Source organism: Gorilla gorilla, chromosome 2, assembly GCF_029281585.2.
Source record: "Gorilla gorilla gorilla isolate KB3781 chromosome 2, NHGRI_mGorGor1-v2.1_pri, whole genome shotgun sequence".
NCBI lineage: Eukaryota > Metazoa > Chordata > Mammalia > Primates > Hominidae > Gorilla > Gorilla gorilla.
In genome coordinates this window covers 49,168,316-49,192,184 of record NC_086017.1, presented here as the reverse complement: position 1 = coordinate 49,192,184, position 23,869 = coordinate 49,168,316, and the positions used below count along the sequence as shown (strand labels likewise).

General features: G+C 45.5%; 1 protein-coding gene across 2 annotated transcripts; it reads left to right on the top strand.

Annotated features, from left to right (window-relative positions):
• The first annotated feature begins 5,282 nt into the window (after positions 1–5,282).
• Positions 5,283–23,515, top strand: CX3CR1 (C-X3-C motif chemokine receptor 1). 2 transcript variants are annotated; one of them, XM_055381328.2, is made up of 2 exons: positions 5,283–5,409; positions 20,492–23,515. In XM_055381328.2, exons 1-2 carry the CDS (start codon positions 5,323–5,325, stop codon positions 21,566–21,568), a joined length of 1,164 nt encoding a protein of 387 aa, XP_055237303.2. In that variant the 5' UTR covers positions 5,283–5,322; the 3' UTR covers positions 21,569–23,515. The 2 variants fall into 2 exon arrangements, with proteins under 2 accessions (XP_055237303.2, XP_004033931.4); XM_004033883.5 differs by lacking the exon at positions 5,283–5,409 and adding an exon at positions 7,003–7,064 and having other exon boundaries at positions 20,492–23,507.
• The last annotated feature ends 354 nt before the right edge of the window (positions 23,516–23,869 follow it).

The following is a 23,869-nucleotide window of genomic DNA, read 5'->3' as shown; positions in this document are numbered from 1 at the left end:
CAGCCACGTATAGATTAGGTCTTCATTACCTTAAACATAGATAAAACTGTGAGTGTGATTTATATCGACAAGAGTCTTTTGGCAGCTAGATCAAGCAGAAATAAATATTGATATTTTGTTTTAGAGTCAAGGAGATTAGAAGCTGACTCTCAATAAAATACAGATTGTTTTACTTAGCACAGCCATTTTGTTGTTGTTATAAAAGAATAGAGATCAACAAAAGTACCTAAGAAAGGGCTTCTTGCTATAACCACAGGTTGACGGCTGTGCAACACTCTCCAGCCCGGCTTCCCTGTATTCACTTGTAGCCACAGCTACAATTTCATACTGTTTAAGTTTTCATTGACAACAGCAGCCAAATATCTGCTTATTTCAGATATTCTGAATGCTAAGAAAGTAGATGGTCAGATGTTTCTTTCACAGCCTTTGCTATGTTTGCATCTTGTAATGTACTTTTGAAACAAGTTTCAGTTCAGGTAAAGGATTACTTAATCCTCTAAAGGATGAAAAAGTGTAGCTGAGGTGTCTAAAATTCTTGATTCAAGTTTGTCCAACTGAGAGAGTTTATCAGGAGCTAATTTGGCTCACACTGGACCCAGAATCCCACCCCCCAACTTCATTTGTGGTCCAATTATAGTCTTATATTAAACAGTATCCACTGCAGCTCCCAAATATCCATAAGATCACCTGTTACTAGTCTCTTCGTGTCAGTGAACCTGCTGCATTTGTGTCAGCAAGTGCAAGGCTGCCTCTGGACGTGTTCCTCACCTCTGCACTGTACTATAAACCCCTTGGCTTTTGTTTTTGGAATGACCCTTTGAAATAAGTAAAATCCTGAAAGCAATAGTTTAGGAAATCTACCTGTCACTTCTGTAGTCACACGATGCCACACGTAAGGTTATCTTGTAGGTGCACTTATACCCTGGCCAGCTGGCTAATCTGGCAGCTTATTTTTCAATATCTGGCCAACGATACAGACTCATGAGTTCTGATACTTTATTGCCCTAGTTATTTAACGTTATATTATCTGTACAGTGAGGACAGAAAAGGCTGTTTTAAAGCTGCTTGTGAGAGGCAACTATTATTTTCCTTATTTTTTAAAGCAGACTCTCCAGAATATCAGCAAACAATATAAAGACATTTTGGCAATTAATTTGAATTACCTGTGTATTTCAAAGGGCTAAAATGGGCATATTTTAAAATTCAAGATTGTAGTTCATTTATTCATTTTCCATTATTCTTCCATTGGTAAGTTCCACTTTAATGGAAACACATGCCATATTTGGTGAGAGAGCAGATTTTTTAATTTTTTAATTTTTAAAAAAATGACATATACTGTCTGCAGACAGATATTTTTAAGTATTGCAAAGCAAAAGTTGAATGATGCCTAAAAAAAGTTTATCCTAAGTGCTCCTGGAGTTCCTTGCCAGATCCTGTTTGCTATGGTTCCAAAGGGGAAGTGCTTTTAATCACTGTTGAGCAGAATTTATGAAACAAACCTGAAAATTGCGACAGATGATGTTAAATGTAAACATTAGGACAGAAGGAGGTAGTCAATAGCACTTACTTTGTCTAGATTTACTCCTCTCCAACTTTCCATTTTTCTTTTCTTTTCTTTTAAGAGTTGGAGTCATTCTTTCACCCAGGCTGGAGTACAGTGGCAGGATCACTGCTCACTACACCCTTGAATCCTGGGCTCAAGTGATCCTCCCATCTCAGCCTCCCATAGCTGGGACTACAGGTCGGCATCACCACGCCCAGCAATTTTTTTTTTTTTCTGTACCAGTGAGGTCTCCCTGTGTTGCCCAGGCTGGTCTCGAAGTCCTGGACTCAAATGATATTCCCACTTTGGCCTCCCAAGGTGCTGGAATTACAGGCATGAGCCACCTCCAATTTTCTATTGGCCTCCAATTTTCTAAGTCTGATCTTTTCTCCTCTTAGAGGGAGAAGATCTTTTGTCCTCTTAGAGGAGAAGAGGAAAGAGAGACTTTTTTTCTGCTTCTGAAATCTCCCAGCATATTGCTTTCGACTTGTCAATGGCAACACAGCCTTTGGATGCTCACTTGACCCTCAACGTGTCTGGTCCTTTACAATTCTATGCATTTTCCTGTAGCGAGATCCCTTCTCCGTCTTCTACCACCCACTGCTTTGGCTCCCCTCTTGCTGTTCCCTGCCTGCATTTGGGCAGGAAGTTCAAATCCTGACTTGACCCTTTTTCAGCTGTGTGGCCTAGGACTCATTGTTCTTTTCTCCCCATTTCATCATCTGAAAATGGAAAAAATAATACCTGACTAGAAAGTGAAAGTCAAAAAGAGATATAATGGACAATGTGCCTCGCACAGGGCCTGGCATGGAGAAGTCCTTGATGTACGTCTTTTCCTTCCCTTTTATGCAGCCGTTTCCCTCACACCCACCCATTGATTGATTTTTCTGAAGAGACTACTTTTGTCATGTTACCCTTTAATCCCTAGACTTTAAACTGGGAGGTAGCAGAGTGGTCTGATTAAGACCTTAGACAACGGTTTCTTGTCTGGGTGCAGTGGCTCACGCCCGTAATCCCAGCACTTTGGGAGGCCAAGGTGGGCAGATCACTTGAGGTCAGGAGTTCGTGACCAGCCTGGCCAAAGTGGTGAAACCCCATCTCCACTAAAAATACAAAAATCAGCCAGGTGTGGTAGCAGGCTCCTGTAATCCCAGCTACTCGGGAAGCTGAGGTGGAAGAATCGCTTGAACCCAGGAGGTGGACCTCAGCACTTCTGCCTGGGTGATGGGAGTAAATCTTGTCTAAAAACAAAAACAAAAACAAAAACAAAACTTAGACAATGGTTTCTCAGCTTTTTTTTATCACTCCCCAACAAGTCCTTTTAGATATTATATTCTTTTGTGTGTGGCGGGGTACATAGCGTGTGTATATGTTTGTAGGTTACATGAAATGCTTTGCTACAGGCATGTAACGTGTAATAATCACATCAGGGGAAATGGGGTATGCATCACCTCAAGCATTTATCCTTTGTGTTACACACAATCCAATTATACTCTTTTAGTTATTTGTAAAGGTAAATTAAATTTTTTTTACTGTAGTGCCCCTGTTGTGCTTGCAAATACTAGGCCTTATTTATTCTAAGTATTTTTTGTACCCATTAACCACATTATATATATATATATATGTATATATATATATATATGTGTATATATATATATATATATATATTTTTTTTTTTTTTTTTTTTTGAGACGGAGTCTTGCTCTTTCACCCAGGCTGGAGTGCAGTGGTGCTATCTAGGCTCACTGCAACCTCCACCTTCTGGTTTCAAGCGATTCTCCTGCCTCAGCCTCCCAAGAAGTTGGGATTACAGGCACCTGCCACCACGCCTGGCTAATTTTTATATTTTTAGTAGAGACAGGGTTTCACCATTTTGGCCAGGCTTGTCTTGAACCCCTGATCTCGTGATCCACCCACGTTGGCCTCCCAAAGTGCTGGAATTACAGGCATGAGCCACCATGCCTGGCCCACATTACATTCTTACTCACCTCTCCCTATCATGGAATTTTATTCCACAGATACGCTATTGGTTTAGCTACTATATGTATATCTGTGTTTTATACGTAAAGCACAAGAACCTTCCAGAACCAATTTTCGCCACCTTGGAAGTGATACCACCTCTACTAAGAATGCACAGCATAGACCATAAAACCTCAATGCTAAGTTCAAATATTGGCCCTACCACACCTGAGCTGTGTGGTCTTGTACAAGTTACATAACTTCTCCTCCTTGTCTCAAACTCCTCACATATAAGATGAGGATAATAATAGTACCTGCGGCCACACACAGTGGCTTAAACGTGTAATCCCAGCACTTTGGGAGGCTGCGGCAGAAGGATCACTCAAACTCAGGAGTTCAAGAGCAGCCTGGGTACATGGCGAAACTCTGTCTCTACAAAAAATACAAAAATTAACTGGGTGTGGTGATGTGTGCCTGTAGTTCCAGCTACTTGGGAGGCTGAGGTGAGAGGATCATTCGAGCCCAGGAGATCAAGGATGCAGTGAGCTATGATCATGTGGCTGCACTCCAGCCTGGATAACAGAGCCAGACCCTGTCTGAAAGAAACAAAAAACAGAAACAAAAACATTAGCACCTTCATCATAGGGTCACTGGGGGCACTACATGAGTTCATGTACATCGAGGACTTAGGACATTGCCTCAGGCAGACCTAGTGCTGCACAATTGCTTATGTAATTATTCCCAAATTTCTCCAGGGCCCACAGAGGAACATGGAAGTATCTTGGTTTGGCAATTAAGGTGAATCACATTCTCACTCTCCTTTTCTGCATCTCTACCCCACATTCCCACAAAGCTTTATTCACACCAAGTCTCCGGTCCTTGCCTGCATTGTGTGATGGGTGCCTGCAGTGATGGGTGGGGACACCCATCACTGTCCAGGGTGTCCCCACCATCCTCACAGCCTCTCTGTCTGGCCTCCTGCCTTTGAGCCAGCCCACCACACTCTCATTTCTCTGCCGAGCAGAAACCAAACTGTCCTCTGCATTTACTGTCTCAACTGGAAGAGAAATGGAGAATGACAAAGAACTTGTGAACAAGGGTCAGCTCCAACAGAGAGTGAAGCCAAAGGGGCTGGGCAGAAAGAGAGATGAAGACGGGGGTCTAAGGAATAAGGCTGCACCAGAGTGAGAGTACGGGGGAGGGGCTGAACAAGAGTTCAGGGAGGAGAGAATTCCCAGCGCAGAGCCAGAGACTCCTTTACAGAGGCCCAAGCAGGCGTGGAGGGAGAGGGAAGGCTGCCAAGGCTCTTTCTGTCTCCATGAGTGTGTCAAGAATGCAAAGCGCTAATGCTTTTCACTTGGTCCATCTTGCAGGGTTGAGTTTGCAGTGAGCAACCTTGAAGGATGAGCTGACATCTCGCTCAGGGCCAAATAACCGACTTGCTTACTGCTTGCTATAAAATGGCACGTTACCCAAGGTCAGAGTTCCCTTCCTATAACCTCCCCATCCCTCACACATTCACAGGTATCTATCTAAGCCATGGCATCACTCTGTGGGGCTTGGGGGCAAGGCAACTGACACTGGACGCTGGTTCTCATGCTTGCCAAGCATGAAGCCCTGTGCTGCTAGCAGCTGTGGAACATAGCTGTTAGCTTTAAAAGAGGGTAAAATCACGTCCTGGACAGGACAGCCAGGTGAATTGGGAAGGGAAGAGAGCCTGCCATGGGCACAGGCATGTTGGGGGAAGTGGAAGTGGTGAGAGCACAGTAGGAAGTGAGAAGGGGCGGGCCGTGCTTACCAGGCCGTGGACTTAAACCAGGATGAGAGAACCCCTGGAGGCGTTTAAGTTGGCAGACTTGGATTTCAGGAAGAGCTCTCTGGCTTCTGGGTGGAGAATGGCCAGTGGGGTAAGTGGTGAGAGGAAAGACAGAGAACGGAGAAGGTTAGATGGGCTTGGGAAATTATCCAGGCCCTGGATGGAGGTAGAGATGTGTGCTCATGAACACGGAGTGGATTACTGATGTGGGGTGGATGAGACTGTCCTCAAGAGTGTGGGACAGGAAGAGAGGGAGAGTCTTGGCCAGATCCAAGAAAGGAGCCCTCAGAAGAAGAGGGGAGTCAGAGGCAAGGAAGGGGCTGAGGCAACCAGCCCAGCTGAGTGGACCCCAGGAGAGGTATCATGGGGTGGGGTGGGGTGGGGAGGGGCCAGTGTCAGAAAGTGGATGGGGAGCGGCCTGACTCTGCTTTTGTCCTGTGGCCTTCTGGCCAAAGGCAGGGAAAGGTGGCCAAACACTGAGACCAGGAACACAGAAAGAAAACTGCTGGTGGACTTCTTCCACCATGAGCAGGCCACCAAGCCCGCAGCATTGCACTGCAGCCCCCAGCTCTATCCTGGGGTTGGGGGAGGTGAGGAGGGGCAAGGTGGGGAGCACACAGAGCACCCGCTGTCCTCGGAACACCACAGTGACTAGAGGTAAGGGAGCACCGGGTGTGGCTGGGATGTGGGCAGCAAGGGGCCAGAGGGGCCTTGAAGGGGTCACGGACCATTTAATGAAGGTGTATTGAAGGCTACCATGGGCCAGGCCCTAGTTAGGGACGGATCAGAATTATATAGCATATGCCAGGGGTCAGGCAGGTAATGAAGTGATCAGAAGGTGGTGAGGCAGTGGCAGTTGAGATTCACGTTGCAGTCGCCCCAAGCTGGCCAGGCCAGGGAGCAGAAGCATGGCTGGATGCCGGAGCCCACGAGGCTCCCCACTGCAGGGCCAGAGTGGCAGGGGGAGAGACTGTGAAAGAAGCATAGGCCAGGTCCTGGGTGAAAGCTGTGTCCTCAGCCTTGACTGATGGGTATAGGGAGCCACTAAATGCCTTGGGGCAGAGAGGTGAGGAAAAAAATATTTACCGAGCATCTACAAGGTGCAAGGTACTCACTAGATTCCTTCAGTACCAAAGCTTCTCAAACTTAGTATGCATATCACTCTTCTAAGAATTTCATTAAAATGCAGATTCTAATTCAGCAGATATAGGGCAGGGCTTGAGGTGCTATCTTTAATAAGCTCCCAGCGCCTGGGACTGCACTTTGAGGAGAAGAGCTGTGTGTGCCCCAGTGTGGTCCAGTAAGTACTCTGGGCTCCCTCTCGTGGGCAGGGAAGCTGAGGGCCCCATGAGCTCTCCCAGCTTCCTGAAGGCTCCCCATTAATGAGAGCTGACTGTGCTGTGCTTTGCTGACTGCAGGGCCTGCTCCCTGCCCCCCACCTCCAGGTTGGGGTAAGTGGCACCTCTCTCCCTCCAGCTCCGCAGTCTTCCCCGAGGTTTAGGTCTTCCAGGTTTATAAAGTCAGGCCCTCCTGTTGGCAGCTGGCCTCCACCCTGGAGTATCTGAGCTTGCCTGTGGCAGCATCTAAAGATAGTCTCCCTTACAGGAAACAAGATACTATTGGCTAACTCTGCAAATAAAATGTTCTTAGAGGGAAGGAAAGGGAAATACTCGTCTCTGGTAAAGTCTGAGCAGGACGGGGTGGCTGACTGGCAGATCCAGAGGTTCCTTTGGCAGTCCATGCCAGGTAGGTGCACGGGACTAGTTGGGTACCTGTGGGTGGGGTGGAGCAGTGGACAGCTAATAGGTTAATAATGCTTGTTTGCTTACGTGCAGACAATGGAAACCATTTTCCTGGGGATGTTGTAGCCTAAATATGTCCAAGGGGATGGAAGAGTGGGAGGCAAGGGGTGATCAGATCATTTATAATACACTCAACCTGGTGGAATAGTATTAGAAGCATTAGTAATTACGTTTTAGAGACATGGAGAAAAGCTCATGATTTTAAACTGACTGAAAAAAGCATGAAAAAATGCATCTGGATGCTGTTGAGGAATTATTGCTAATTTTTTGAGATGAGAAATTGTATTAAAGTCCTTTTCAAAAAAGAGTCCTTAACTTTTAGAGACGCACACAAGTGTTTATGGGTGAAATTAAATAATTCAGTAGAGACATTAAGTGGGAAATAGAGGAAATATTGACCACGGGTTGCTAATAGTTGAAGCCAGGTGTTGGGTATAAGGAGGTTCTCACTGCTTTTATTTGAAAAGTTGCTTTTTATTTGAAAATTTAATAATAAAAAAGAGTTTTTAAATTTGTATCTGTATTTTAATATAAATATAAATGCACTTAATATAAACATAAAATATGTATAACATTTAGATAGAGAAAAGCTAAAAGATTACTGTGGTTGATTCTAGGAAACTGCATTGCAGATAGTTTCATGGGTTTTTTTTTTTTTCCTTTTTCTTCCACTTTTTGTACCATCTACGGGTTTTTGTTTGTTTTTTGTTTTTTTGGGTTTTCTTTCTTGTTTGTGTTTTGTTTTTTGAGATGGAGTTTTGCTCTTGTTGCCTACGCTGGAGTGCAATGGCACAGTCTCGGCTCACTGCAACCTCTGCCTCCTGGGTTCAAGTGATTCTCCTGCCTCAGCCTCCCAAGTAGCTGGGATTACAGGCATGTACCACCGCCCGGCTAATTTTGTATTTTTAGTAGAGGCAGGGTTTCTCCATTAATAAATTCCTGGCACAAATTTAGTGTTCAATTTTGATATATGTTTTTATAACCATTGTGAGGACACTCAGGCTCAGGTTTGTGTGGGTGGAAAACATGGTCTTCAGAAAGAAATTATGAGTGCAAGACAGGAGGAAATCCATCAGAGGCCCCAGCTGAGGCCTGGCCACGGCTTGTTATTTCTCTTGCCTTGCCTCTGGCAATCACAGCCTCACAAAGCCTGCAATCCTTGCTTTGTGAGTTTATAGCTCAGTCCAGTGAATGGCTAAGAAAGTTTAGGATTCTTTCAACACCCACTCCACAAAAAAAAAAAAAATTAATTTTTGAAATACTTGAGGTAGAAAACTTGAGGCAGAAAAAAATTGAGCCAAAAAAAGGAAAATTGAACCACGTGAAAGCAGGCAAGAAAGCTTGCATTGCTCGGGGCATCCCAGGCCCAGAGGGCGCTTTGGAGGACGCTGGGTTTCCTGAGAGGAGGCAGGGTGGGTGACGGACCTGTGCTGCAGAGCCTTGAGGACCACTGTGGGTTGGGAATGGGGGCAGTGGATTGGGGTTCAAAACCCCTGGGAATGAGAAATGGGCTCAGGAAGGCTAGGGTGGATTCTTTCATCTTCCTCTTTGCTTGGCTTTATTTTCACAAAGGAAGGCAGGGCAGGAAATAGTCTCAGCCCAACTTCAGTGTGGTTCTTCTTAGTGCTCAGGCTTACCTGGCACTTGCCACACCTCTGGGATGGGAGCACCTACTATCCATCAGCCACGTGCCAGTCTCCACAAAGTCTGCTCCTGAACCCTGCTCCTCAGCTGGCCCCACTTCACAGATGGGGACATAGGCAGCTTGGCTTTGGAATGAAGGAATGAAGTCAGGAATGAAGTCCTGGCTCTGCACTTGGTGACTGTGCACTGGGCTTGCTAAGTCTGTTTCCTGCTTTTAAAATGGAGATTGTCCATCAGCCTTTGAAGCCATGTAATGGGTATGTGTCAACTTTCTGCAAGGATTAAAGGCATGGTATAGAAAGTCCCAAACACACTGCCTGACCCATCTTTGGTGCTCAAGAAACGATATATGTTGTTGTCATGAGGAAACTGAGCCTCAGAAAGTTTGGATACCTGAAAAACACTGACTACTATTGAATGAGGTTGTGAAGAATCCAGAGCTGTAGGGGCAGGAAAGCAAAGGACGTATTAGAGCTGACCCAATCAGGACGATCGTCTATCCCCTTCCTCACCCCACCCCATCCCAGGAGGAAGCCTGCCCGGCCCTAGGCAGCTATGGCACAGTGGCAATGTCAGGTATGGTTCTCCCTAGCCAGAGACCCTAGCCTCAAAAAACCTCCTTCTTGGGATCCAGGCATCCAACTGCTCCTCCCCAGCCCCAGCCTCTGACCCAGTGTCCTGAGTCCAGAGACGTTTGGAACCAGCACCTGTAATGGAGGAGCTGAACAAGGAGGGGAACTTCTGCTGCTCCACAGCAGGTCACGGTCGTAGGAGGGAGTGGAACCAGAATGGCAGAATCCAGATCTTGGCTGCCTTTCCCAAGGAATTGTTCTGATTCCTAGCAGCATAGCCCAGGCATTCCGAGAAGCTGGGCTCTCTGGCATCACTCACTCTGCCCAGAAGAGCCAGGGGAAAGTTGGGGCTTCTAGCTGAACCTTGATCCCACCTGCCCTCTTGAGGGGCTCAGAATCTGCTGGCTGCTTCACAGGTGGGATTCTCACGGCACACTGGCCACAGCTGATGCTTCGACCCCCTCATCTTGTTTGGCCAACGTGCAGCTTTTTAGCTTGTGAGTAAGGAAGAAAAGCTGTATTATATGTCTTTAAACATCTTCCTAGACCACCTTTGTTTTTCCCCTTAAAGTGTGCTTAAGGAGAAAATGGAAAGTCTCCTTTCAGTGTGTTGTATTTTGTTTATTGCAAAATACAACACACTGAAAGAACAATGTCTGGGTTAGCAAAGTATTAGATTTAATTTCCCACATTACTACCATCCAGGCTGAGAAAGAGAACCCCAGAAGCCTCTCTCATGTCCCTTCCTGACCACAGCCTCTTCCTCTCCCACAAAGAACCACAAGTCTGACTTCTATGGTGATCACTTCCTTGCTTTTCCCTATAGTTTGACTGAATCTAAATATCATCCCTAAACAATATAGCTTAGCTTTGCCTATTTTTGATCTTCATATTTGGATTCATACTTTTTGGTTTGGCTCAAGACTAAACTTTTAAAATGCATCCACGCTGTAGGAGATGTACATGCACAAAAATTTTCATGGCAACATTGTCCAAACTAGCAACAAACTGAAAGCCACCTATGTGTGCATTAGCAGTAGAAATGGCAATAAATCATGGACTAGTCACACAGTGGAATCCTACGCAGCAAGGAGAATTAGCAGTCTACAGCCAAACCAACAGCATGGGTGAGATGCTTCCAGAAATACTGAGATGAATTTAGAGATAAAGGCACAATTGGTCCATATCCACAGGGCACTTAATCCAGTGCATCTCCACCAGACAAAATTTGTATTTCCATGAGCAAGAGTCATTTGCACTGCTATCTGCTATAACCTACGGTGCTGTAAAATTAGCTCAGGCAATAAAAGGGGGAGGTAGCCCCAAAGAGTATGCCAGAAAGGACTCCCAGTAATCTTCAGTGTGTGTCTATTTCAAAGTCTTTCATCATTTTTCCTTGTAGTTACTTAGTGTGGAATTTCAGACCCCTCTCTATGTCCCTCTTCTCCCTTTTCAGCCTTGGCTTTCTCTGCATCCTTCCCCGAAGCCCTGCACTCAGCCTAAACTGACTTTCCTGAACACTCTGGGAGCATGTGGGCTCCTCCCAACTCCACCATCTTCACTGCCTTCTGTTCCTATTTCCCTCTGCCTGGCCTTGGCCCCAGGAAACCTTCCTATGCTCAGACCCTCTGTGCCTTTGTCTTCAAAGCCCACCCACTATTCACTGCCACCTCCATCTTGGTCAACCTGGAAGACTTTCCCCATCCTTAAAACATCAGCTCAAACGGCAGATTTTTTTTTTTTTTTTTGTGATATCCTCTTGATCACCCTCCCCCAGTTTTTAAGGAGACAGATATAGAGGTTCAATCCTTGGGCTTCCCATAACTTTTCTTATATTCTGTTACTAAGCAATAATAAACACTTCTAGGAACTGTATCTTAAACACTTTTGCCTCTGCAGAATTTAGCACAGTGCCTAGTATTGGTGAAATATAATTAACAAAGTCTTCTTTCAACACAGAGATTCTCTCCACAAAAGGAGTAGAGAAAGAACAGTTTTATTATGGAATAAGCAGTAAACCAAAATATGCAGAGCATTATAGGCCATCTACTAAGAGGTTGCAAGAACAGAAAGAAATCTCCCCCTTTTGTATAGCCAAGTAGATACAACCTGTTACATACATGTTATCAAGGCAAACAATAACTGTTCCTCAAGTAAGAGGTCTTGCCAGCACCGTTTGCCATACATGGTTCACTCTAAATTTACCTGGTAATTAGGGTAACCACTTGTGTTAGCTAACTGGCTCTACCCAGAGGAAAATCAAATTTATCTTTAAGATAAGGGGTAATTTTGCAGCACTGAGCAAGGCTCTTCAGTTAGGCTCATACCTTCCCACAGAAACTAGGAGATAGAAGCACTATCTCCCTTAGGTTTGTTTACATTTCAAAGAGATGACGCCCAGGTCCTTGGGAAAGACTAGCCTAGCTCATAAAGCTGACAAAAAGCTTATCTAGTTTCAAAAGGATTTACACATGTTCAAAGAGAGGAGAAAGTATGTAAAAGTTTTCTAGGTGGGCACGGTGGCTCACGCCTGTATTCCCAGCACTTCGAGAGGCTGAGGCGGGTAGATCACCTGAAGTCAGGAATTTGAGATCAGCCTGGCCAACATGGTGAAACCTTGTCTCTACTAAAAATACAAAAATTAGCTGGGCATGGTGGTGGGCGCCTGTAATCCCAGCTACTTGGGAGGCTGAGGCAGGAGAATCACTTGAACCCAGGAGGTGGAGGTGGCAGTGAGCCAAGATCGCACCATTGCACTCCAGCCTGGGCGACGAGAGTGAAACTCCATGTCAAAAAAAAAAAAAAAAAAAAAGTTTTCTAAAGCAAATGCTCGAGAAAAAAACAGAAGGTGAGGAGATCTCTGTCCTTATTTTTAACAAGAATAATTAAATGTTTTTATTTTTAATTTCTACTTAGACTAGAATATGGTACAGATGCTCAAAAATATTGACTTAATTAATAATTAAACAGTTAACAAGTCTATCTCTTTCTTAATTATTAAAAAAATTATGAAGTATTTCCCTTCAAAATTTCACGGTTTACTTTGACATAAATAAATAAATACCATAAAGTCTTTTGAAGAGGAAAGGGAAGGGTGGGGCTTCAAACACAAAATAATGGCAGGTTTTGTAAAGGGGCAATTCACTAAACCCAGTAGGATTCTCCTGTTGCTATTTTTTTTTTTTTTTTTTTTGGTGGTGGTTGGAGGGAAGGGTTGGGTGTGCATTTGGCCTGTGTGAAAAACTGGTGGGTAGACAATGCCATGCTGTTCTAGATGGGCTTATTGCTATAGGAATAGATAGTCACTGAATTTACTTGCATAGGGGATGGGGTATAAAATGTTTCCTTATAGCTCCTTAACATGGAATTCAGCACCCCTCTCCCCATCAGCCTTAGCTCTCTCTGCATCCCAAGGGATATGTGTTATAAAAATAGCTGCCATCATAAATGAGAAAACCATCAGGACCTGGTAAAACTTGGCTTCCCAAACAGTCAGGGGTCTGGGCATGGCAGCCGACTGAGAACCTTTCTATCTAGTACAAGGTAAACAAGATTTGCCAAGACTTGATCAACTGATCCAGCTCCCTATCTCCAAACAGAACCTCATCTGAATGCTCACAGGCTGTGCCCCAGAAGTGTAGAAGTGTCATGTTCCCTGGGCAGGCTGCTGGGCAGCCTCTCTGTTGACAATAGACCACACTTTTGCTGACCTAGGACTCATGTTGCTCTTTAAGACTGCTTCCTTGGCCAGGCATGATGGCTCACACCTGTAATCCCGGCACTTTGAGAGGCCCAGGCAGGAGGATCTCTTGAGGCCAGATGTTCAAGACCAGCCTGGTCAACATAGTAAGACCCCATATCTACCAAAAATAGCTGGGCACGGTGGTGCACACCTATACTCCCAGCTACTTGGGAGACTGAGGTGGGAGGATTGCTACATCCCAGGAGTTCAAGGCTGTAGTGAGCTATGATCATGCCACTGCACTCCAGCCTGGGCAACAGAGCGAGATCCTGTCTCAAACAAACAGTTTCCTTCTGTTTGATTCTTGCTGAAAAATTGAGCATGCCAGAGCTAGCAAGGCTCTTAGAGGTGGTCTGGTCCAATGCTTTAATTTCATACATCAAGAAACTGAAGCAGAGCAGAGTGACCTGCCCAGGGTCTCTCAGCCATTCATGCTCAGAAGTGTATGGGCTCCTGTGAAACATGTGGCTCTTAAAAGCACTATCATATATTTGAAGGCAGAAAATAGGCTAAACCTTCAGCCTTCAGACTTTTCCTCTCCAGAGAAAATGACCCCAGTTTCCTCACTATGGTTGCTAGGAGCTAGATTCCTGAGGATCTGGCAGTGTGGACCACCTAGTGGTGGCTGGAGGAGCAAATAATATCCCGCGTTCCATTTTCCACTCACCAATCCCTGAGGGGCAGCCTGCTGGGTTATGAGCCCAGAGGGGGAGAACCCCAACGAATTCAGAGATGCATCATGGACCAGTTTCTCTTAAGGGGCCTGGGTCTACTATTTTCAGTTCTACTTTGAGAGAAGTGGCCTGCAATATCTTGCAGATTTCCCCTCCAGGGAGAAAAGCATTGTGCGGTGCAAGGAGCACAGGCTTTGTGGAAAGAGGCATCTGGGGTTGAGATCCTGGCTCTTTTGCTTCCTTGAACAAGTTAACCAAATCTCTGGGCCTCTGCTGGTTAATTTATACCATGGGGATCATCATTTCTCCAGTGAGGTTGTGAAGAGAATGTGGTGGGATCTTGTGTGTGGAGCATGACACTTAGCAGGCATCCGGGAATGGCAGCCTCCTCTCCTTCTAAACTGGGGCTTTCTGAGGGTGACTTCAGATTCCACAATGTCAACAGCACAATGGCATCCTCATAAGGAAAGTTTGGGTTGGGGCTCCTCAAGCAATTCTCTACTCTCATTTGGTACAAAGAAAAAAATTAAGCCTCACAATTTTCTTGGCACCAGACTGAACCTCAAACCCAGTCTTCACTTTTACTAAAAAGCCATAAACAGAGACCAGGAGGGTAAAAACTACCAGAAGATACACTGGATTTAGAAAACAGTAAGCTGGATGTGAAGCCAAAAGAGAGGGAGAAAGCAACATAAAAGAATGTCAGATTGAAGAAGAAATGGATTCTGGCCACCTAAAGAAGAAGGGAAGTATAGAAAAGGGAAGCTGATTGGAAACAATGGGTAATGATGAGTGTCCCTCCCCTAAAAAGTTAAAAAATAAATGAGCAGGCATGAGAAAAGGAAGTAGGCCAGAGGAAGTAGACCAGGATCAGCCACGGATGTGAGTGGGGAATTTTACAAATTTCTACTTGGGTGTGAAACATGTGTACACTCAAAGCTCTGTCTAGGTTCACCGAAACTCTCCCAGCTCAAGGCCATTTAGTAAAACCTTGGCTTAACTGAATAGTGGGTAAGGAGGCCTGAGGATGGCCCAGAGAAGGTTTAAATTCTTACTGGCTGCTGCACTAAGTTGTAAAGTGCAGCCTTAGTTGATGATGCCTTTATTAGTGCAACATCCCAGAATGCATGCGTCTTACAACGCTTGTGGATATGAAACCCAGCTGGGTAGACACTGCAAAGTCTTATCTCATTTGATTCTTCCACTTGGTTTCTAGTGTCCCTCAGGGACAAAGGAAAGCCATGGTCCAGTCTAAGATGAAAACCAATTAGACCTCTGGCAGGCCTTTGACCACCCTGAGGGCCACCCCCAAGGCACGGCCACACTCGCATCTGCTGCCAGGAGGCCCTATCTTAGGCTCAGCTCCCAAACCTTGAACATCTTGGAGGATCCACAAATAGGAGGTACACTCAGCTCAGGCTCAGTCTTCCTTAAAAAGCACCTTGCTAAAGCTATCAAGTTCACTGGAATACTTCTGTGAAGGACACAGCTTCAGCGATATCAGATTTTTTATGTAAATGGTGCCTTCACATGCTCTGGGGCATTTGGCTACCAAGGGCGGTTTGAACTAGCTCCAGCACACAGAATACAAGTCTCTTCAGAACCAGGCAAAACCCTATGTTGCCCCATGACTCATGCTGTTTCTTGAGATTTGCACAGAAGACAGAGCTGCAATTACCCACGCTCATATCTATTTCATGACCACATATGTTCAAAAGCCACATGTGAGAGGTATGGTTGAAATGAGAGGTTGTGTTTGCCAAGTTGTCTTCTGACTGTGGAGAGCTGGTGAGCCTCTTCTCATCTCCTGGGGCTCCACATTATAGAGCTGACGAAACTCTTTTCTTGCTCCTTGAAGTCTTTCATTCACTTATTAATTCATTTAACACACCAGGCACCTACTAACTTCTCAGAGTTCAAGGCTTCCTAGCCTATGATCAGAAAGGACACCTGTGTGCTCATGAGCACCCCTGGGATCAGGGTGACTGATAGGGTGCTGTCATCACTACTAGATGAAACTCTTTGGAACAAAGGTCTAGGATATAATATTTATCCTTCTGCAAATATTCATATGGTATTCGCTGTGTACCAGGCCTTCTGCTGAACATTGGCCTGCAGAGCTGAAGAGGACATGGGTCTTCTCTTAGGAACTCCTAGTCTTGGGAAAAAGGAATGGGGAAGGGCTGTAATGTGAAGTTAAAAAAAAGTGCTGAGGCCGAACACATCTGGGCCCTCGCTGCAGCCCTATTGCACACACACTGCATCACCTTGAACAAGTTATTCACCCTCTCTGAGTTCATCTATTTGCCCATAAAAATAGAGATGATCCTTTTATAGGTTGGCTACCAGTTATTAAGTATGTGCAGCATGCTTGTTATTGTACTAAGTTACTCATTTTTTAGTTTTTCATATAACTCATATTTTTGTTGATTTTTATTTTAAAATTCCAAACGAATTAATTAAACTATTTTCCAAAATACGTAGTATGTGTACATGGTAAAAAACATTTCCAAAAGTTTACCATAAAAACTGTCTCCTTTCCCATATCCTCAATCCTTCAGAATCCCTCTCCAGGGATAATTACCACCACCAGTGTATTCCTTAAGAGATATTTAAACTTTATACAAAATACGCACACATCATTCTTTTCCACAAATGACAGCATACTATGTACATGGTACCTCACCTAGCTTTTTTCACTTACCAGTATATCTTAGAGATGGTTGCTTGACAGAATATACAGATCTGCCTGTTTTTGTTGTTTTTCCCAAGTTTCCAAGAGCTAGAAACTGTTTGGTTTTTAAGCAGCTGCTTGGTATTCCATTAATTGGACTTATCGTGCTTTGATCTGTCCCTAGTGATGGACATTGGGGTTGTTTCCCTTCATTTATATTTGAAGCTTATTGCAGTGACAGTGTACACACTTGCTTGAGCATGTGTGTGTCTACGATAAATCCCAATAAGCAATTTAAAGTAATTTAATTCTTATGCTCTCAACAAACCTAAGAGGTTATTTTTTTAGAGGAGGAAGCTAAGGCTGTTGTTTTGATGCCTTTTTACCACTGGACTTGGGACTCAACTGTTTGATAGTCATTGAGTCCTTGACTCTTCTCCCCTGCCAGGATTTGGCCCCTAAGCCCAGGGCCCGAGTCTCCTCCATCTTCAAGGGAGAGTGGGAAGAGCACAGGCCTTGGCCTCAGTCCTGCTCCCCCTGCTTCTAGCTGTGGGATGGGCCAGGTGCTTCACCCAGCTGTGCCTCCTGTGAGGCACAGTGTGTGCAAAATGGAAATGTGAACATGAAGATCAGAAATGTCCCTCAATGACCAGTGCTGTTCCTCAGAGTCACGTGGGAACTCATAGAAAGCGATATTGGTACTGCTCTTTCCTCTGTAGCATGGTCCAGATGGCTCATAGCAGGGACCATGATATGCTGGGTGAGCACCCACTGCATGCACCCACTGTGCCAGCACTGAGAGACTCCTGTGGGAGCCACAGCAATTCTAGGGTCTTCACTGGGGACTCTGAGACAGCAGGCAGCTAGGATGAGGGCTGCAGAGTGTTCTTCTGCCCTCACTGAGCAGACCCCCTGGATGGCAGGGAGCAGTCCCAAGCCAGATGGATGCCCATAACCAGCCATTTGGCTCTCAATACATAATATCACCACCTATCAGGCAAAACCATCCTGCCCAGGGCATTATCTGAATTTGCATCCCATCTGCAGAAGATACATTGACCCACTTCTTCCATTCTGTCTTAATCAAAGTCTTTATGTGAATTTTCCCCATTGAGAAGACAAGCCCCTTCCTGGCTTAGACTGTACCTGACTGATCTTTTCATGAGCTCCTTGCCAAGCCAGACCACCCCCAGCTTATATGGAGACTTGGTGCAAATTAGAGATGTCCCTGTGCACATGGCAGCCCTGAGCCCAAGCACCCAGTAAGGCAAAGGGCCTGATTTGGGACCCCTCTGCCACTCCACCAGGCAATCAGTTGCTTATTTCTAACTTTCCCTTCCTTCTCCACATTTGTCCCATACCTTCCTCTCATCATGAATATCCCCAGAGGCATTCAGCAGTGCAGTGAATTAAATATAGAACTTTTTTTTTTCAGAATTGCAGAAAGGATTAGATCAATATTAATCCAAACAGAGCAATGAGCCTGACAGTTTAGTAAAAGCTCAATAAAGGGTGGCTTACCTCCCCCAAAATAATCTGAAAAGAAAGCATGTCTTATTTCAGGGGGAAAAAAAATAAAGTGACCTTTAAAGACCAAATTCCCAGGATACCCAGGGTGAAGGTGGAACATGGGAGTCCACAGGCAGCCTGGATGTTTCCAAAGATCCAAAGGGCTTTTGCTTCCTCACATAATGCAGGAAACAAATTGAACATGTATTAAGTGCTTGCTGTATGTGACACACTGTGCCAGGTGCTCCCCTTAAAACAGTTCTGTGGGCAGGCATGAGAATGAATCCCGATCTTACAGACAAGGAATGTTAGGCTCAGAGGTTTCAAGCTCACCCATCACTCAGCCAGAGAGGACAGATGCAGGATTCAATCTCGGGAGCGCCCGAGTCCACAGAAGTTCCTGTGCTGAAGGACCGACCACAGGCACATAAAGAGATGCGAGACAATTTTTACTGGATTTGGCCACCTCTCGAGGTCGGCTTTGCCAGCTCTTCTCACTGGGGGAAGGGGAGGGAGAAAGTAGCTAGCTCCAGGGTCCCTAACATAGAACCACCAAGGACTTGACTATTTTTACTCATACAGCAGCTTGTCTGGGAAGATCATGCTCTGTGACAAGCTGCAGGCACTAAGTAGCAATTTCTGTTTCCCACATATTAGCTTGAGTCATATAAAACTGACATGGATGTGGCTCAAAAATAGCTGTATGTCAGCCATTTTATACCATTTGACTTAAATGTTATTAATTAACGTCACAGCCAGAGATTATTCTCTGAGAAAAGGGCATTGTAGCCTGAAGCAGAGAAAGCATACACGTTCCCTGGGGTTGAGAACTCATCACAGCCTGAGACAGCTTAGGTTGTAAAGCCCCGGCCCACTTATCCCAGGAGAGTCTGGGTGAGATGCAGGCCCCAAAGCAGAGGCTGGGAAGCGAGAAGTGACACCCTGGCTGGGTGGGCCCTCATCTTGGTGAGACACCACCTGGGTAAAACCATCATGGAAAGGGTGTAGTGGGGTGTGGAAACTCCCTCAGTTAAAGCGTGAGCTTTGCTGTAAGTTGTGGTAAGGAGGGAGGCAGTGACAACCAGGAGGCCTGTTTTGAGGGTTTCTGAGGGACCCATCTGTGGTATCACGAGGAGACGCCCAGAGGAGCCGTGTGAAAGGGCTGCCTCCCAGCCGGCTCTGGAGTGAATGAGCAGCAAGTCCTGGCTGCGAAAAGAAGGGGAGTGCAGACTGCGGAAGTGTCTTCTTTTTTCAATTCCTGCTCAGAAGGAAACAGGAGATAAGAATAGTGGGGAAGTCCAGACCAAAGTGAACTATAGGGCTGGTAATCGTAGGGGGAATTAGTCACCCGGAGACTAGCCCAGCAGACTAACGGAGCCCCATCCTCCATCTTGAATCAGTCAGCCCCTCTATGACTGCAGAGTCCTGAATGATGGCAACACCTTCTCTTCACTTAGGGTTGTAGGATGACCAACAGTCCTGATTTGCCTGGGACTGAGGGGTTCCCAATAGATGGGACTTTCAGGGCTAAAACCAGGAAAGTCCTGGGCAGCCCAAAACAAGGTAGTCACTCTAGAGTGTATGACTCTGTCTGATACCTGCTAAGAAAGAGAAGGACTTGTTGATTATAAGGAGAAGAGGAGGTGAAATGGTTCTCAAAAAACAAAGATGAGGGTTTCCGGGTGCTGTTCTGCCCAAGGCTCTGGGTCTCAGGCTTCTCTCTCCAGGCCTAGCTTCCTGGAAAAGTAAGGGGCCAGAGGGTGGAAAAGGTGGAAACAAAGGAAGAGGATGGAGAATTGCTTTGGGGAAGTTTGGACTGGAAGTGTGAATTACAGCTGCACCCCCAATTCACCCCATCTCACCCCCCTCCCCCTCCTGCTCATGGTTCTCCCTTTCTCATCCACACATTGGTCAAACTAGCTAGCTTTTGGAGAGATTTTGGGCAGTAAAAGTAAAACAGATCTGTCTCAAGCTTCAAAAAGCCTAGAGCTGGCTGGGCGCTGTGGCTCACGCCTGTAATCCTAGCATTTTGGGAGGCTGAGGCGGGTGGATAATCTGAGGTCAGGAGTTTGAGACCAGCCTGGCTAACGTGATGAAACCCCATCTCTACTAAAAATACAAAAATTAGCCAGGCGTGGTAGTGCACGCCTATAATCCCAGCTATTTGGGAGGCTGAGGCAGGAGAATCGCTTGAACCCCAGGGGACAGAGGTTGCAGTGAGCTGAGATCGCACCACTGCACTCCAGCCTGGGTGACACAGCGAGACTCCATTAAAAAAAAAAAAAAAATTCCTAGAGCCAAATGCTCACAGAGCCATTTACTGCATGGCTTTGGGCAAGTCAAAGGAGTCCGCCTCTCCTGTCAGAAGTCTGTTGCAGTCTTCATCACAAGACTGTTGTGGGGATTAAACAAGATGGCAAGTGGGAAGTTGGGACATGTAGTGTGCACCCAACCAATATTTGTTTCTTCCTGCCTGTCTACATATGAGGCCACACAGAATTCCAACTCTGTTTCTCTGATAACTAACACAGTTACTTGTTTTTCTTTCTGATCCAGGCCTTCACCATGGATCAGTTCCCTGAATCAGTGACAGAAAACTTTGAGTACGATGATTCGGCTGAGGCCTGTTATATTGGGGACATCGTGGTCTTTGGGACTGTGTTCCTGTCCATATTCTACTCCGTCGTCTTTGCCATTGGCCTGGTGGGAAATTTGTTGGTAGTGTTTGCCCTCACCAACAGCAAGAAGCCCAAGAGTGTCACCGACATTTACCTCCTGAACCTGGCCTTGTCTGATCTGCTGTTTGTAGCCACTTTGCCCTTCTGGACTCACTATTTGATAAATGAAGAGGGCCTCCACAATGCCATGTGCAAATTCACTACCGCCTTCTTCTTCATCGGCTTTTTTGGAAGCATATTCTTCATCACCGTCATCAGCATTGATAGGTACCTGGCCATCGTCCTGGCCGCCAACTCCATGAACAACCGGACCGTGCAGCATGGCGTCACCATCAGCCTAGGCGTCTGGGCAGCAGCCATTTTGGTGGCAGCACCCCAGTTCATGTTCACAAAGCAGAAAGAAAATGAATGCCTTGGTGACTACCCCGAGGTCCTCCAGGAAATCTGGCCCGTGCTCCGCAATGTGGAAACAAATTTTCTTGGCTTCCTACTCCCCCTGCTCATTATGAGTTATTGCTACTTCAGAATCATCCAGACGCTGTTTTCCTGCAAGAACCACAAGAAAGCCAAAGCCATTAAACTGATCCTTCTGGTGGTCATCGTGTTTTTCCTCTTCTGGACACCCTACAATGTTATGATTTTCCTGGAGACGCTTAAGCTCTATGACTTCTTTCCCAGTTGTGACATGAGGAAGCATCTGAGGCTGGCCCTCAGTGTGACTGAGACAGTTGCATTTAGCCATTGTTGCCTGAATCCTCTCATCTATGCATTTGCTGGGGAGAAGTTCAGAAGATACCTTTACCATCTGTATGGGAAATGCCTGGCTGTCATGTGTGGGCGCTCAGTCCACGTTGATTTCTCCTCATCTGAATCACAAAGGAGCAGGCATGGAAGTGTTCTGAGCAGCAATTTTACTTACCACACGAGTGATGGAGATGCATTGCTCCTTCTCTGAAGGGAATCCCAAAGCCTTGTGTCTACAGAGAACCTGGAGTTCCTGAACCTGATGCTGAATAGTGAGGAAAGATTTTTGTTGTTGTTTCTTACAGGCACAAAATGATGGACCCAATGCACACAAAACAACCCTAGAGTGTTGTTGAGAATTGTGCTCAAAATTTGAAGAATGAACAAATTGAACTCTTTGAATGACAAAGAGTAGACATTTCTCTTACTGCAAATGTCATCAGAACTTTTTGGTTTGCAGATGACAAAAATTCAACTCAGACTAGTTTAGTTAAATGAGGGTGGTGAATATTGTTCATATTGTGGCATAAGCAAAAGGGTGTCTGAGCCCTCAAAGTGAGGGGAAACCAGGGCCTGAGCCTAGCTAGAATTCCCTCTCTCTGACTCTCAAATCTTTTAGTCATTATAGATCCCCCAGACTTTACATGACACAGCTTTATCACCAAAGAGGGACTGACACCCATGTTTCTCTGGCCCCAAGGGCAAAATTCCCAGGGAAGTGCTCTGATAGGCCAAGTTTGTATCAGGTGCCCATCCATGGAAGGTGCTGTTATCCATGGGGAAGGGATATATAAGATGGAAGCTTCCAGTCCAATCTCGTGGAGAAGCAGAAATACATATTTCCAAGAAGTTGGATGGGTGGGTACTATTCTGATTACACAGAACAAATGCCACACATCACCCTTACCATGTGCCTGATCCAGCGTCTCCCCTGATTACACCAGCCTTGTCTTCATTAAGCCCTCTTCCATCACGTCCCCAAACCTGCAAGGGCTCCCCACTGCCTACTGCATCGAGTCAAAACTCAAATGCTTGGCTTCTCATACGTCCACCAAGGGGTCCTACCAATAGATTCCCCATTGCCTCCTCCTTCCCAAAGGACTCCACCCATCCTATCAGCCTGTCTCTTCCATATGACCTCATGCATCTCCACCTGCTCCCAGGCCAGTAAGGGAAATAGAAAAACCCTGCCCCCAAATAAGAAGGGATCGATTCCAACCCCAACTCCAGTAGCTTGGGACAAATCAAGCTTCAGTTTCCTGGTCTGTAGAAGAGGGATAAGGTAACCTTTCACATAGAGATCATCCTTTCCAGCATGAGGAACTAGCCACCAACTCTTGCAGGTCTCAACCCTTTTGTCTGCTTCTTAGACTTCTGCTTTCCACACCTGGCACTGCTGTGCTGTGCCCAAGTTGTGGTGCTGACAAAGCTTGGAAGAGCCTGCAGGTGCTGCTGCGTGGCATAGCCCAGACACAGAAGAGGCTGGTTCTTACGATGGCACCCAGTGAGCACTCCCAAGTCTACAGAGTGATAGCCTTCCGTAACCCAACTCTCCTGGACTGCCTTGAATATCCCCTCCCAGTCACCTTGTGGCAAGCCCCTGCCCATCTGGAAAAATACCCCATCATTCATGCTACTGCCAACCTGGGGAGCCAGGGCCATGGGAGCAGCTTTTTCCCCCCCTAGAAACGTTTGGAACAATCTAAAACTTTAAAGCTTGAAAACAATTGTAATAATGCTAAAGAAAAAGTCATCCAATCTAACCACATCAATATTGTCATTCCTGTATTCACCCGTCCAGACCTTGTTCACACTCTCACATGTTTAGAGTTGCAATCGTAATGTACAGATGGTTTTATAATCTGATTTGTTTTCCTCTTAACGTTAGACCACAAATAGTGCTCGCTTTCTATGTAGTTTGGTAATTATCATTTTAGAAGACTCTACCAGACTGTGTGTTCATTGAAGTCAGATGTAGTAACTGATAAATTGCTGTGTATCTGATAGCTCTTTGGCAGTCTATATGTTTGTATAATGAATGAGAGAATAAGTCATGTTCCTTCAAGATCATGTACCCCAATTTACTTGCCATTACTCAATTGATAAACATTTAACTTGTTTCCAATGTTTAGCAAATACATATTTTATAGAACTTCCATCTGTGTAATCTTCTTTCTCCCATTCAATTATTTCCTGTGGTTAAATTCATTGCCATGGGGAAAACTGAGTCAAAGGGCATGGGAACACGTTATCTTTGCATACACACATATGAAAGTCATATATTACACAACCTTTACTGAGTTGTATTATATACAAAATGTGAACGCAGATCCAGAGCTATTCCAAAGACGATGAGACCAAGCCTCTTCCCTCAATAATTTAAATGCAGAAGAGAAGTGAAGGAATAATCACGCTTTGCATTAGGTGGTAGCAGAGGAGTACTACGTGACTTCTGACCTGCGTCTTTAAGGGAAAGGGGTTCTCCAGGTAAAGAAAGAGGTGGCATTCCAGG

Excerpts from the sequence above, each read along its gene's own strand:
- CX3CR1 (XM_055381328.2), top strand. The coding sequence starts at position 5,323 with ATGAGAGAACCCCTGGAGGCGTTTAAGTTGGCAGACTTGGATTTCAGG. Across the intron at positions 5,410-20,491 it reads GGTGGAGAATGGCCAGTGGG|GCCTTCACCATGGATCAGTT; the intron begins GTAAGTGGTGAG and ends TTTCTGATCCAG.